Genomic DNA, 15,018 nt, shown 5'->3' with positions numbered 1-15,018 from the left:
CAGCAAAAACAAGTCCAGCACACATCAACAACCTGGGAAACAGAGGCAGAAAGTTAAGGGAGACCACGCCAATGATAAAAAGTCTAACACGTGTCCCCCCAGCTGAAAGTGGGGAGCAAATACCCAACCTCATGGAAGTTCTCATCACTAAGGTGGACGAACCTGGAGAGACCATCAGCATTGGCGTGTTCTGTACCAGGACGGTGTTCCACCGTAAAGTCCATCCCCTGTAGGGAAATGGACCTCCTCAACAGTTTTGGATTCTCACCCCTCATCTGCATTAACCATCTGAGGGGCCTGTGGTCGGTCTGAACCCGGAAGTGAGTCCCAAACAAGTAGGGTCTTAGCTTCTTCAGGGCCCAGACCACAGAAAACGCTTCGCGTTCTGTGGCACTCCACCTACATTCCCTGGGAAGTAACCTCCTGCTAATGAAGGCTACAGGTTGATCTTGGCCCTCTTCATTAAGCTGTGAGAGTACTGCTCCAATACCATGCTCTGGGGTGTCTGTTTGCACAACAAACTCCTTGGAGTAGCCAGGTGCCTTCAGCATAGGTGTAGTGCACATGGCAGCCTTCAGGGCATCAAAAGCGGTCTTGCAAGCCTCTGTCCAGATCACCTTCCTGGGTTGCGCCTTAGAAGTCAACTCAGTCACGGGGGTAACAATGGTACCATATCCCTTGACAAACCTCCTGTAGTATCCTGTGAGACCTAAGAAGGCTTTCACTTCAGTCTGGGTCTTGGGAGGCTCCCAAGCCAGAATGGTATCAATCTTTGGCTGGAGGGGTGCCACCTGGTCACTCCCCACCTGGTGTCCCAAGTACACCACAGATCCCTGCCCTATTTGGCACTTTCTTGCCTTAAAAGTGAGGCCTGCCTTCTGCAGGGCCTCTAACATTCTCCAGAGGTGTTGGAGATGTTCCTCCCATGTGGAACTAAACACAGCAATGTTATCCAGGTAGGCGGCACTGAACTCATCCAGCCCAGCCAACACCTGGTTGACCAACCTCTAAAAGGTGGCAGGGGCATTCTTCATCCTAAATGGCATCACTTTAAATTGAAAGTGTCCATCCCGGGTAGAAAATGCTGACCGCTCCTTGGCCCCCTCAGTTAAGGCAATTTGTCAGTACCCAGACTTTAAGTCAAACATGCTGAGGTACTGGGCAGCTCCCAACCGGTCTATGAGCTCATCAGCACGGGGGATGGGGTGTGCGCCAGTCTTGCTGACCGCATTGAGTCCCCTGTAGTCCACACAGAACCTGAGTTCTGGAGTGGCACCAGGTTCAGCAGCCTTTGGGACTAATATCACTGGGCTGGCCCAGGGACTGCCTGAATGCTCATTAACCCAGAGGGTTAACATTATGGGTACTTCATCCTTAATACAAGCCCTGACCCTGTCAGTCACCCTGTAAACCTTTTATTTAATGGGTGACCGGTCCCCAGTGTCCACATCATGTGTGCACAAGTGTGACTCCTGGGATCAGGGAAAACAGTGAAACGAACTGTCCCAGCACCTGGCGACAGTCACTCTGTTGCTCCTCAGTCAGGGAGGGGGAGAGGATCACTCCCTCTACAGACCCATCTTTTTCTCCTGCAGACAGGAGGTCAGGAAGAGGCTCACTCTCCTACTCCACCCCATCATGTGTGCAGGGAGCATGGACAGTTCAGTCCGCTCAAAGTGCAGTTTGAGGCGGTTGTCATGCAGGACCCTTAAAGGGTTCCTTGGAGACTGCAAGTCCACCAGGTAGGTGACTTCACTCTTGCGCTCCACTACCTCTTATGGCCCAGTCCACTTGTCATGGAGTTCCCTAGGCTCCACTGGTGCCATCACCCACACTTTTTGTCCAGATTGAAACTCGACCAGAGTGGCTTTCTGGTCATACCAGAGTTTCATGTACTCTAGTCTTGCTTCCAGGTTCTCCTGTGCGAGACTCCTGAAGCGGGCAGTCTGGTTTCTCAGAGCTAGCCTGTAACTGAATACATCCTATGGAGGTTTACTAGGAGCATTTTCCAAAACCTCCTTGACCAGACTTAAAGGTCTCCTCAAAGGGTGGCAATAGATGAGCTCAAAGGGACTAAACCCAAGTCCCTTTTGAGGCACCTCCCTGTAGCTGAACAGAAGGCATGGCAAGAGGACGTCCACTTCCGCCTCAAGGGCTCTGACAGGCCAATGATCATGCTTTTCAAGGTGAGGTTGAATCTCTCACCCAGACCACTACTTTGGGGGTGGTAAGGAGTGGTGAACTTGTAGGTTGCCCCACACTCCTTCCACAGAGACTTCATATACGTGGATATGAAGTTGGTGCCCCTATCGGATACCACTTCCTTGGGGAACCCCATGCGGGTAAAAACCTCCCTCAAAGCACGATCCACCACAGGGGAAGTGATTGATCTCAAAGGAAAGGGTTCTGGGATGCGGGTGGCTTGGTCCACCAAGACCAGGATAAACCTGTTGCCCATGGCTGTCTTGGGATCCAGAGGCCCCACAATGTCAATCCGTACCCTCTCAAAGGGAGTACTGACAACAGGTAAAGGTTGGACGGGAGACTTACATTTCCCCCCACTCTTGCCACTTGCCTGACAAGTTTGGCAAGACCTGCAATGTGCATCTGAGTGCCTGCACATTGGGGGCCAGTAAAAGTGGGTGACAAGCCTCTCAAAGGTCTTGCCCTGCCCCAAATGTCCAGCTAAAGGCACATCATGAGCTAACCCAAGTAGGAAGGCCCTGAAGCACTGGGGTACCACCAGCACACAGGCTGACCCAGCCTCAGGAACCGTAGGCTCAGTATACAGGAGGTCATCCTCCCAATAGATCAGGTGCGATCCTGGCTCCTTGCCAGCCGCCTGGTCTGCAGCCTGCTTCCACAAACCCTCCAGAGTAGGGCATGTCCTCTGTGCTGCACAGAATGCTTCCCTTGTGGGCCCCCCTTCCTGCTGCCAGTGTGACAGCTCAGGGACCCCACCCAGTTCAGCCACCTGTTCCCCTGTAGGCTCCGGGGTGTCACCCTCAGGCTCTGCCTCCTCCCGGACCGTGGGAACTTTTGGGGACAGTTTCCCTCGCCCTCTGCCCTTCCTCTTCTTGGCGGTCCCCTGGGACACTGTTTCAGGCTCCAGGGGCTCTTGATCACCCTGACGGGCTGCCAATGACCAGGTGGATATGCATACCCACCCAGGCAGACCCAACATCTCCAAGTGAGACCAGTGTTCTACCTCCTTCCAAGGGGAATCCTCCAGGTCATTGCCTAGCAAACAATCAACAGGCATGGTTGGACTCACAGCTACCTTCAAGGAACCTCATACCCCCAACTTTCAAAGGGAACCTGCGCCACTCTGTACCGGCGCTCTGAGTTGTCCACTGCAACTACTTGGTGAAGTGCACGGGGATCTATTTGCTCTTCAGACACCAGGTGACTCCTCACTGTAGTCACACTGGCTGTGTGTCTCTCAAAGCCTCCACCCTCTGTCCATTAATGGTCACCCACTGCCTGTACTTTTTAATGCTTTCAGGCACAAGGGTTTTCTGGACCATCTCACTGTCCCCTAGTGAGACAAGGGTCATCTCAGCTGTCTCCCACCCACCTAGAACCAACTCCTTCGCAAGCGCTACACTGGACAAATTTGGGGCGGCGCACCAGCTGGTGCACTTTTAGGGCATTTGGGGCCCCCCTCACATGACCCACCTGGTCACATGCATAGCACTTACGTGGGGGACCACCTGCCACTGGCTTCCCTTTAGAGAAGCATGGCTTCTTCTCTCTGGGGGGTTGGGAATCCTTGCCCTGGGAATCAGTTTGGGGCCCTTTAGAGAACTCCCCCTGTTTACCCTCTCCCCCCCACTATTCTGAGAGGGGCCCTGCTCCTCCTTGAGATGGTCTCCGCCATACCTCTTTTGGACCCTGGTGCTCTCCCACTGGTCCGCTTCCTGCGCAAGCTTCCTGGGATCAGTCAGCTTGCTGTCAATCAGGTGCTGGCGCAGATCTGGAAAACATAAAATGAACAAGTGCTCCCAAGCAATCAGATTGTAAAGCCCGTCATACCTTGCTGCCCTTCACCCAACCATCCAGTGACCTGCAATAAGAATCAACACATTCCAACCATGTTTGGGATTCCTTCTTCTTATAAGATCTAAACTTATCCGCATACTGCGCAGGGGTGAGACCATACTTTGTGAGTAGGGCATCCTTCATGATAGTGTAGGTGAGATTCTGGGCATCCCCTAAGGCTGTCAGTGTATCCCTCCCCTCTACCTCAAAGTGCTTCCACAGACCCACCCCCAATGAGCTTCAGGGACCAGATTCCTATGGAGAGCAGACTCATACCCCTTAAACCACAAGTATATGTTGTCCTCCCTTTTAGAATCCTTCTCAAGATCTTTAGGAATGTGCACCATCCTTTCAGGCTGCACTGTGATGCGGCTTCCAGACTGGCTCCTCTGATCCAGCTCCCTCAAGCTGAGCTCATGAGCCAACAACAACTATTTCTCCTCTATGGCCATCCTCATTTTCTCCAACTCCCTCTGGTGCTCTCTCTCTGCTTGTCTGTCCTGCAATTCTTCAGGGGTCAGACCCGTAGATGAGACACTGCTACCTGCCCTGGAGACCCTCTCCCTGGGTATAACAGGCCCACCCACAATAAGATTGTGTATGAAATGGTCTTCCCCCTCCTCATCCTCCTCATCATCTGTGTGCCCTTCAGTGCTCTTGGCTGTCACCCAGTCCCTCAGCGCCTTTTGCAGCTACTTCTTCTTGGATGAGCTCTTAATGGGACAGTCAAAACTTTTACAGAACTGCTTTAACTGAGCCTTGGTATAGCTTTCCAATTTCTCTAGGTCAAAAGCAGCTCCAACTAATGCATCTCCAGATTGGGACATGATGAAAAGTCAACAAAAATGCAAAGTTCCAAAAGGCAGAAAACAAGTTCCCAAATGAAGTTCAGAAGTCAATCAAAGATTACCATCAAAATGGATGTAGGGAAAAAGCAAAAATCACAAGACAAGTAGTATGTGGTCACGTAGTGGTCTGCACTCAAAACAGTAGTGGACACTTAATCACTGTATGTCAAGTAAAAATACAAGTCCAATCCCACCGCTGCCACCAAAGTTAGAAATGGGGTCTTTGGTTTGCAGTCAGGTTACACCCTGTCCAAGCAAGGACCCTCATTCTAGTCAGGGTAAAAGAGAATAACCCTCAGCTAACCCCTGCTTACCCCCTTGGCAGCTTGGCACAAGCAGTAGGCTTAACTTCAGAGTGCTAGGTGTAAAGTATAGGAGAATAGAACATTGAACTTTTTTCTTTGCAAAGCTTTTGATCGCAAAGGAGCCTGCATGCATCTCTAAACAATGTATGTGCAATGAAGACCCCTGTTGAGACCATGTACCTCCAGTGGATATTTGACCACACCTTTCGCCCCATCCTGTCAGGCTTGTATCGGATTCTAACACAAGATCTGAGGCTGAGGCAAAGACGGTCCTGCCGTTACAAGCATCTAGGTGATCTAACCAACATTGAACTTCTATACGGCAGTGGTTCCTAACTTTTTGACTTCTGTGTACCCCCACTTTATCCTTACTGGATCACGGGAACCCCCACTGAATCCTAATTGAAATCTGGGGACCCCCCCCATTGACTCATTACTGAAAGCTGGGGACCTAATCTGTTAATATTATATCATTTTCTAAGCAGTCATGGACCCCCGAGAAGGCTTCCCTGACCCCCAAGGGTCCCCGGACCATAGGTTGAGAACCACTGCTATACAGGATTTGTGATCTAGGGGGATGGAATCTAAATAAGCAAGACCCCTGCGTAAGTGACAAATCTTTAGCCTATGAAGAGTCCGATAATGGAGAGGACCTGGAAAAATGGCTTGAATCGAGGAAGAAAGCAGTCCAACAATCCTTTCAAGAGACCTGAGGGAGATGGAAGGAAGACGTAAAGAGTGGATTATTTCTGATTTAATTGCATTTACTTTTGACTCGGGTAAGTGAAGGGTAGCTTCTGTGGAGTTTACCAGGAAACCCAGAAACTCCATGTTTTGGCAGTGAGCTAGAATTGATTTATCTCTGTGTATGATGAAACCCAACTCTGATAAGAGAGAACAAGTATAGGAATTCTGTTTGTGAAGAGTTTGAAGATTCTGACTCATTAACAAAATGGAATCTATATAAGTGATTAGTCTGATGCCTTGAGCTCTGAGATGTGCCACCACTGGTTTCATTAATTTGGTGACGCTCCATAGGGCTGAAGAAAGACCGAAAGGATGGCAAGAAAATTTATGTATATGTCCTTGCCACTGGAATTGTAAACAATTCCTGTGCTCGTGGTGAATAGGAATGGTGAGATATGTCACTTGAAGGTCCAGATGCACCATCCAATTTTTTTGTAATAAAGCATCCCTGAGATGCAAAATAGTCTCCATTTTGAAGTGTTGGTAGACTACAAACTGGTTGAATTGTTTCAAGTTTTTGACGGGTCTCATTTTTTTGTTTTTCTTCTGAACCAGAGAAATAGAACTCAGAAACTTGTTGGGTGAAGTGAGAAGAGTTGATTCACATGTTTGCAAAGAAGAGATTGGATTTCTTGTGAAACTAGTGAAGTCATTTCTGTGGAGCATTTTAGCAGACGTGGAAGGAAATTTTCAAAAAGGCTTTTCATAAAGCTCTATGGAATAACCCTGAACTGTGTTTAAGACCTGACGGTCTGCAGTGATGGATTCCCACTTGTGAGGAAAGAATTTTAGGTGACCCCTAAAAGGAAGATGGCCAAAAGGAACACTTACTTGCGGGATGGAATGACTTGAAATTACGTTGACTCCGACCTCTGAATCCTCTTTTTCTTTGGGGATAAAGTTGTGGACAATATTCTTGCTGGGAAGCCTACGAGGAAACTTTGTAGCCTTGAGATCTGGCAATACGGCCGGTAAAGAAACTCCCTCCTCTACCAGCTCTGGCAAAAACACAATTGGTAAAGACTTTTCTTAATGACTGCTGAGCCTTATCCAAGGAAGCAAAACAAGTGACATATTTGCTTAATTCCTTGATGAAGGAATCTCGAAATAACAAGCAGTCAGCTTTAGCTCCCGGATCGATAGAAGCTAGATGAGCCCATTTGGAATCCAATTTAAGCAACAGTCCTTTGTGTCTCTCAGGAGTTCTTGCTGAATTTGCATTTCCCAACTAACTGAAGGCTTGTTGTACCCATAATGCTCATTCTTCTGGGTCTATGGAGGTGTTGTTCAATCTGGCTGTTTCCGCCATATCGAAGATGGGGGATAATGGTCTGACAAAGTCCAATATTTTGTCCTGACACACGAATCATGCTCTGTCTACCCCCTTACGGGTATCATTGCCAAATTTAGTAATAGGAGTAGCCGTTATGTTCAGAGGTAGGGAAGGTCATGGGCATTCCGACCTAAGTCTTGCTTTTATTTGCTTATCTAGCGGTAAGCATAATTTTGCTGTGATATACTCCCCCACATGATTGGAGGGAACCCACTTAGTAGAGTTGGGATGGTGTATTAATTTGGGGTCAAACATAGGATTGCCCTCCTAGTCCAGAATAGGTTTAGTATAAAAAGGGACACTAAAAGGAGTGGATAATTTTTGCTTTTTAGGGGCATGGCCAAACCAAAATTCAGAATTGTCCAGATTATCCAGATCATTATCAGAGTCAGGATCGTCTAGATGGTAATCTGTGTCTTTGATAGAGGAAGTCACAATCTTTTGAGCACTATCCTCCAAGTGCTTGGATTAGGTCTTACTCTTAGTGCCCAGAACATTCCCCTCCTGGTTAGGAGGCCTGTGAGGCACTTCTCCCTCTATCACATGTGAGGAAGACTCACCATCCAATAGCCCAGATTTTGATTTTGTTTGTGAAATTTGAGAAGCCCCTGTGGCTTTGCGCTTTCTGCTTTCACCGCAGATAGGGCCAGATTAGATTGTGACATGAGTGACATAACTGTATTTTCAAACAGCTTTGAAACTTTATTCATTGAGGCTGACACAGCTTTAGCAGTGGAGGAGTGAACAAACCTGTTCAGATTGGTTTTGAAATCCACCTCACTGTCATTATTATCATCCAAAAATGATGTGGAAAACTCCATGCTGCATCAAATAGCAAAACAAACTGGTACTCTGAGGGTTAAAGTGAGGGGAGTTGGTTGGGAGGAGATTCAAGTAAAGGGGGGAGGAGAATGTGCATAGAAACCAATGGCAGGGCCATGATTAGCAGGAGGAGGCCGCGCCCTCACTGAGGAAGGTGACGCGGTCACTGCCCTGAGAAACACGGAGAGGGAGCTTCGGAACGTCGGACTCTGATAAGAAAAGAAGGAATGAGAAAACAAATCCCAACAGCGAGGCGGAAACCTCAGAATTAACTTGCAACTAAGCCACTTGGAGAGATTTATGCGGCGATGAGAGAAATACGCTACATCGACACCAAGGTATCAGGCGGGAAGGTGGGGAGCCTGAAACTCTGTAAGGACGTCGCACAACGCACCGAAAAGTTGCATTAGGCAAGAGAGTAAATCCACTTTTGCAACGATAAACTCAATTAGAACAAATTTACATATAAATACATAAATATTATTCATATTAAGTTGCATATATGTAAAGATATACTTATCTAGCCAGCGAGCAGGAAGAAAAGAGGGCTGCTTGCAGTCAAGTTAGGTATATCTTGGGGAGTTCATTATCACTGACAGGTTGATGATGTTGGTTCTAAGTTTCCCGTTGGCTTTATTTTGGGATTTGTAGTTTCTTTTGACTGTGGCTGTTATTATAAATAAAGCAGGAAAGGATAGCATAATAGAACCTTCTGGTCTTGACATAAGATGTTGGTTGACAAAGGCTCTGACTTAGAACCTTGTTCATAGACTTTCTATACGCCAAAGTGTCAAAGGTTCTACCCTTGCCTTGGTGTCCGTAGAGAATCTAACATATTTAGAGTGCTCTGTCATTGCAGTGTCAGTTAATCCCTCACAGTTGCTGTATCTACCATGGATTGAGATGATTTGGGAGTTTGTTCTGCTGGAAAATTGCACCATGATCATCTCTGCTAACTAATTATCACCACTAATGACGAGCATAGACAGATTAGCCCCATAGTACAATTCCATTGAAAGAACCAGCATTTCTGGTATTCCTAACATGCAAGGATTTTGTACTATGTGAGGGTTTGGGTACACCATATTTGCCTTGCCATGAAAGTCTGCCATTATTTCCATGGTGGTCTTTCAGACTGCCAGGCTTATTGGAGGGTCAGTAAACCTAGATAGGGTGACTGATCTGCTAATACCTCCTGGGGTAGGCTAAATAGAGTGGATGAGGAACCTGGTGTTTGTTTCTGTCCAATTCTTCAATACTGACGTCTTCCAAATCAAGACATATGTTTTGCTATGATCTGTAAGTGATGTTTATCTATGTTTTTTTCTTCCTACAGGAGATCCAGTCTAGTCATCACAACCAAATTATACTGGGGTGGAAAGTAAGTTTTAAACTGTATAAAATTATTTTCCACTAAGCATATTTTACAATATTTATTGCTCAATTGATTGGAGTAAATGTTTGAAGGCACTTTGTGACTTTGATCACATTTTATACAGAGAAGGTGTAACACTCTGCTTATAAAGGCAGAATCGGAAGATGCTTTTTTTTCTCCCATGGCCAGACCCTGCCCCCCCCCCCCCCCCCCACGATCAATTACCACTCTCGTTACTCAGCCTTTAGCCATTCACGGCCAAGGTTGTCCAAATGGCCTATTGTTCAACGTTGTTCAGCAGAAAGCTTTCTACCCTACCCATACTGCACCCATTCTTTGGGTGAATAGTAGAAAAGCAATAGCATCCATCAAAAGAGCTTCACTTCTAAAATATCCAGTTCATTTGCATCTTTTGAAAACTTAGCTTATAAGGCGTCCTACCATCATTCACAAAGCCTATAGCCAGGGGCGGAGCTTAGTCAATAATATTAGGGAGTGTAAGGCTGAGATTTCCCAACAAACAACGAGGTGTACCCAACTAAAAAGGATTGGGTGGGTTGATACTACAGGATGATGGTAATGCACAGGGTTAAGGGTGTTAGTTTTCAGTTATTTGGAAGAGTAACACCATCCAGTGTGGGACATCTCTGGGGTTGTCCTGTATTATGTTGTCCACTTTAGTTCAAATCCTCCTCAGAACAATTTAGGGCAGGGAGGCCCAGGACAGCAGACTAGCATAAGCTTATACCTTACATCAGCAGACCAGGCTTAGGATGGGCAGCAAAAGCAGGCCTTTTGGTACCTTAGATTGCATGTGCATAAGGTATGAACACCTCTACAATAGTAACATTCACTGTGACAAACGTACACTGCCTTCATACTTTTCTCCAAAGCTCTCATTTGTGTTCCGTCTTGAATACTCACCCATAAACGTAACTGAGCCTCAACTCTAGGAGTGACTCGGTTAACATAAAAGAGTCATATGTTGCATTAAAAAAACTACAGAAATAAAACAAATGGAAAAAATAAACACTCTTAGGGAATGAGGGAATGTAGCTAAAGTTAAAATGTAAACAGGGACTGCATCTCTGTTATGGATTACCTCAAGGCTTTCACAGTCATTGTTGGGAATTTGAACATTGTTTTTGCCTCTAACGGACCTGAACTTAGGACCTGATATGGACCTCTTCCTAAATTTGTAATTACTGCACCATTTGAGACCAGGCAGGACCCGACTCACTTAAAGCCCTGCAGGTGGTACTGATGTGAAGTGAGTGTTGGGGAGAGGGATGTCAGGTAAAGTCCGCCTACGCATCACAAACATCTTCACTGACCACTCTGCCATCCCAGGCCCAGTCCTAAAGGTGCTCAATCTACTGAAATCTGTTGGCAGATGCCTGGCTCTGACTCACCTCCAGGTCCTCTTGGACCCTTGATCCCAAAACAAGCTACGTTTCATGTTGTGTCAGCCTGCCCCAACTTTCTCACCTCATGCACTAAGAATTAGTTAAAATATAGTGCCTTTGATGTAAAATTAGTGAGAGAAAGAAATACTAATCTAGTAGCTGAATTGCACAATGTGAAAAACTGGGGTAAAAACTGGCTTCTCCGCTTGAGGAAATTGCATGATCCTAGGCAAATATTTTATCTCATTGAACCTCCTTTTTCTTCATTATGACAAATGAGAGAATCCTAAAGTGAATGAGATTAAGAAGGCGCTGTACAAAAAACGGTTATGTTTAAAGGACTATAATATTGCTCCATCTACAATACGAATCTATGCCTCATATGGTATAGAGGGGTCTCCAACAAGTAGTTCTTGAGCTACTAGTAGCTCTCGAGCTACCCATAAGTAGATATCCTGTGTGGAACCCAGCCTACAAAAACTTAAAAGTTTATATTTGGAACAAACATGTAAACTTGTCTGATGTGGTCAGTATTAAAATTCTAATAATATTCATAGCTCTGGATGATTTTCACTAACATGAGTAGCTATTACTACAAAAAAGGTTGGAGACCCCTGACATCACAACTGACTTGCCACCCATTTCAGTGGTGGCATAGTCGTGAGGGTGAAAGAAGGCATGAATATTACTGAGCTTATATTTTAAAACTAAGGTGAAATCCGCATATTAAAGAAATACACTGTTTTCTAAAGTGCATGTATCATATTTGTACATGACATTTGTTGCATGACTTACAAGTGAAATATTTTCATGTCTCAACTTGTGCACAGGCTTTTAGAGCCAAGTCAAACCACTGGCTCAGTTCTGGCTCGACTCTCCCTGTCAATATGTTGGCTGGCTCACATCTACCCAGTCTGTAGCAACACTGATTAACACTGCCAGGCCAACACCAACTCAGTAATTATTAGAGGGAGTCCCACCCAAGGAGCTCCCAACCCCATACACTCCTATACCCCTGAAGCTACATCCCTAGACACATATATGACCTTCACTCTATGCAGGATTGGGTATGATTGTCGTCTGAACAGCTCTATAACCCACTGATCGCACATTGAGTATCTTACATCGCTTTCAGACTCATCTCCAGAGCTCTCAACTTTGCCGGTCATAAACACCCGACCACAACCTGAGCTCACCTAGATACTTAGAATTAACTAATTTCACATTACACATTATTCAGGAATACTATGTCGCTTGAAAAAACTACTAAATATATAAAGGGACAGCATCCCTGACATGGATCACTGTAAGGGTTTTTACCATTTATATTGCATGTAAAGTTAAGGACAGGATTACAAGGCCTGGTAGGAACCTGTTTAAAAGTCCGTTTTTAATTAATGCCACATCTGGGATATGCAGTCGATTTAAAGTCCTGCTTGAATTCATAAATAAGATGAAATTATTTGATCTTGGCAAAGGTGATAGATGTATACGGACAGTTGCAATGGCCCCTGGGTGGGGGAAAGTCTGCTGTTGGGAGGGACAAAGTGAAGGACAGGCCATCACTGACAAAAGCAGTGTCTTTAGAATCTCAACCCAGCGCCTTTTGCGTTCTGCTAATGGTTTCATCCTGGAAAATAACATGTGAATGACAGGCAGGGGCCCGAGTGGACAAAGTGCAGTTTCACATTAGACATGCACTCAGGAGTCTGGCCCTAACAATAAAAACTCAACCTGATTATTGCCAAGCCACCTGGGGCCACAATGCTCCGACTCTGAAAAAATATTAGGGGGTGTTACTCACCCTAAACCCCCATGAATATACGCCCCTCCCTGTTGCATACTGTCAAAATCATTGGTTGAGCTCATTAGTATCATAATTATTAATTTCAATAATGTTGTTATTTAAATACTAATCAGTGATGTCATCAATGATCTCATTTAACATCGAGAGTGATGTAATATGTGAGGTCATAAGCAGGGCTTGAAGAAGTGCAAATTATATTTAGTTCACTATACTAAATTAAGGAATCTGAGGTCTTTCAACGTTTTCTGGAACCTTAACAGAAGGTTGTGCTTATTCCAACACCTAACTACAACATCACTTTAACATTTGTTCACCCTCTCGCATACCTTTAGTATTCACTTTTCCTTTTTTATTTCTACTTTCTCCCTCAGTTCTTCCCCCTAGTAATTTTTTTAAAATCTTGTATTTTTTCTGTTGCTTCCCCTACAGCCCTTTGCCCTCCTGTATGCTTAGCTGAGCAGCAGGAATCCTACCTTCTGTTTCCTTTATTAAAGAGCTCTAATCTTTGCATAATATATTTGGTAATGGAGCACAGTTGGAGGTCAGGAGCAATACATATATGGCATGAGCCCCAGTTGGACCCATCCTGGTGATGCTGCTGCAAATGCATTACAACACCACGTCAGTTATTGAGCTATGCATTTTTAAGGTGTGGTTTTTCAAATAAAATTGCTTCTTAAAATATATTGGTCTGAATAACAACAATCTCATAAACTTTTCGAAATTTGGGGAAAATGACATGACATTTTGTGTAATTTACACAAAATAAATAGCACAAAATCAATCCCGGATGGTGACTGGGCGAATTGGCAGGGCGGAGAAAATAAAAAAATTAAAAAAAACTTACCTGAACCTAACCGCCGCACTTTCACCGCACTCCAGGCACAGGCTCCCAGCCTAACCTGCGGCCAATCCGTGACGCTGCTCAGAGCAATGTTATGATTGGCTGGAGCACCCAGGCTGGGCCCTCCAATGCAGACTAGGAGCCTGGGCCTTCTCTCTCCAACCCGGCAACAAAGTGTCGGGTTGGAGAGAGCCCTGTGCGCATGTGTTTTGGCCAGCCTGAGACAGCCGGCCAAACATACATGCTCACTGAAGGGAGTGTTCTGTGCACTCCCCTCGGTGCTCTTCACTCTGTGCACTCCCCTCGGTGCTCGTCAATTCCATGGCCCACCCCTTGAAAAATAAAATTATAATAAACATTTGAAAGGTTTGCAGCTCCTGCTGCTGGCAGGGGGGCGACGCTCCTCCGCTATAGGGGAGGAGCCGCCCCTGCACGAAATACATCCTCCTGTCAATTATTGTATGCAGAACGGCTGTGAACAAGAGCTACTCGCTTTCGCTTTCTGGTTGTTCCCACTGTTCCCACTCTTCTACACTATAATTTTCTTGCAAATGGCAGTAGTTTAAATTTCACCTGGACCTGACTGTCTTACATAAAACCACACACAGATTCATTTCCACACACATGTACAGCACTCTACTCTGGCACTATCGGGCTTGGCATGAAATATGGATAGGCAGCCGATTTGACCTTGCCATGTTTCTCTTCAAATCCTAACCATTAAACAAATACTTCTCTGTCCTGGCTTTCATAGAGGAGGTTGGCTGAACATGTACACTTGTAGACACATACACATGTACACTTAACCCACTAATGGACACATATTGACTTGCACCAGACCCTCTCTTTTCTTAGTAGGTGAAGATTCATCTCAGAGGACTCGATGGTGTGAGGGGCAAGTGAATAAATATGCTTCATGTGTCCATGACTCTGAAAAGCAAGGTGCATTCGTTTTTTATGACATTAATGTTTTTGTGTACCGAGTGAAACATTCACTGATGGACCATCCAATAACATCTGTCAGTTTTCCAAGGCAATATATTTCTTGGTGGTGCTAGACCACAGGGATACAAATAGGTATAAGAATGTTGGATCCGTGCCAGATTTTCAAGATAACCTCTGAGGATTTCTCAGGTATAAATCCCAGTTGCCCAAGGTCAGATATGCATCAATGGACTCAGGTAGTATATGTGCATAAATACTTCATACATTGACTAGCACTACTGCTTCTACACAGTAGCTAGCGTTATTGGCCCCAGAAAGTAATGACCATTATTGGCTCCACTTAATAACTTAACAAGCATGAAATATCCACAGTTATAGCCCACACAACCCAAGCATTAATGACCCCACTGAGCGAGCATCAATGGTTTGTGCTTACTGGCCGCAGTGCTGCAGTACAAGTTGCCATCATCGAGCTTCAGGTAGTCTCAGTCGAACCATTGTTGGGAGAATGATGACGTTTTGTGAGAAGGTGGTAATACATGATG

General features: G+C 45.6%; 1 protein-coding gene across 1 annotated transcript in view; it reads left to right on the top strand.

Annotated features, from left to right (window-relative positions):
* The window catches only part of KCNAB1 (potassium voltage-gated channel subfamily A regulatory beta subunit 1), a 522,245-nt gene that overhangs the window by 378,853 nt on the left and 128,374 nt on the right, over positions 1-15,018 (top strand). The window contains exon 6 of the mRNA XM_069213297.1: positions 9,433-9,477. Within this exon, the coding sequence (XP_069069398.1) occupies positions 9,433-9,477 (45 nt within the window). The remainder of the gene's footprint in view (positions 1-9,432; positions 9,478-15,018) is intronic.

Source organism: Pleurodeles waltl, chromosome 11 (genome assembly GCF_031143425.1).
Source record: "Pleurodeles waltl isolate 20211129_DDA chromosome 11, aPleWal1.hap1.20221129, whole genome shotgun sequence".
Classification (NCBI taxonomy): domain Eukaryota; kingdom Metazoa; phylum Chordata; class Amphibia; order Caudata; family Salamandridae; genus Pleurodeles; species Pleurodeles waltl.
Note: the sequence above shows the minus strand (reverse complement) of the source record. Positions and strands in the feature narration are given on the sequence as shown.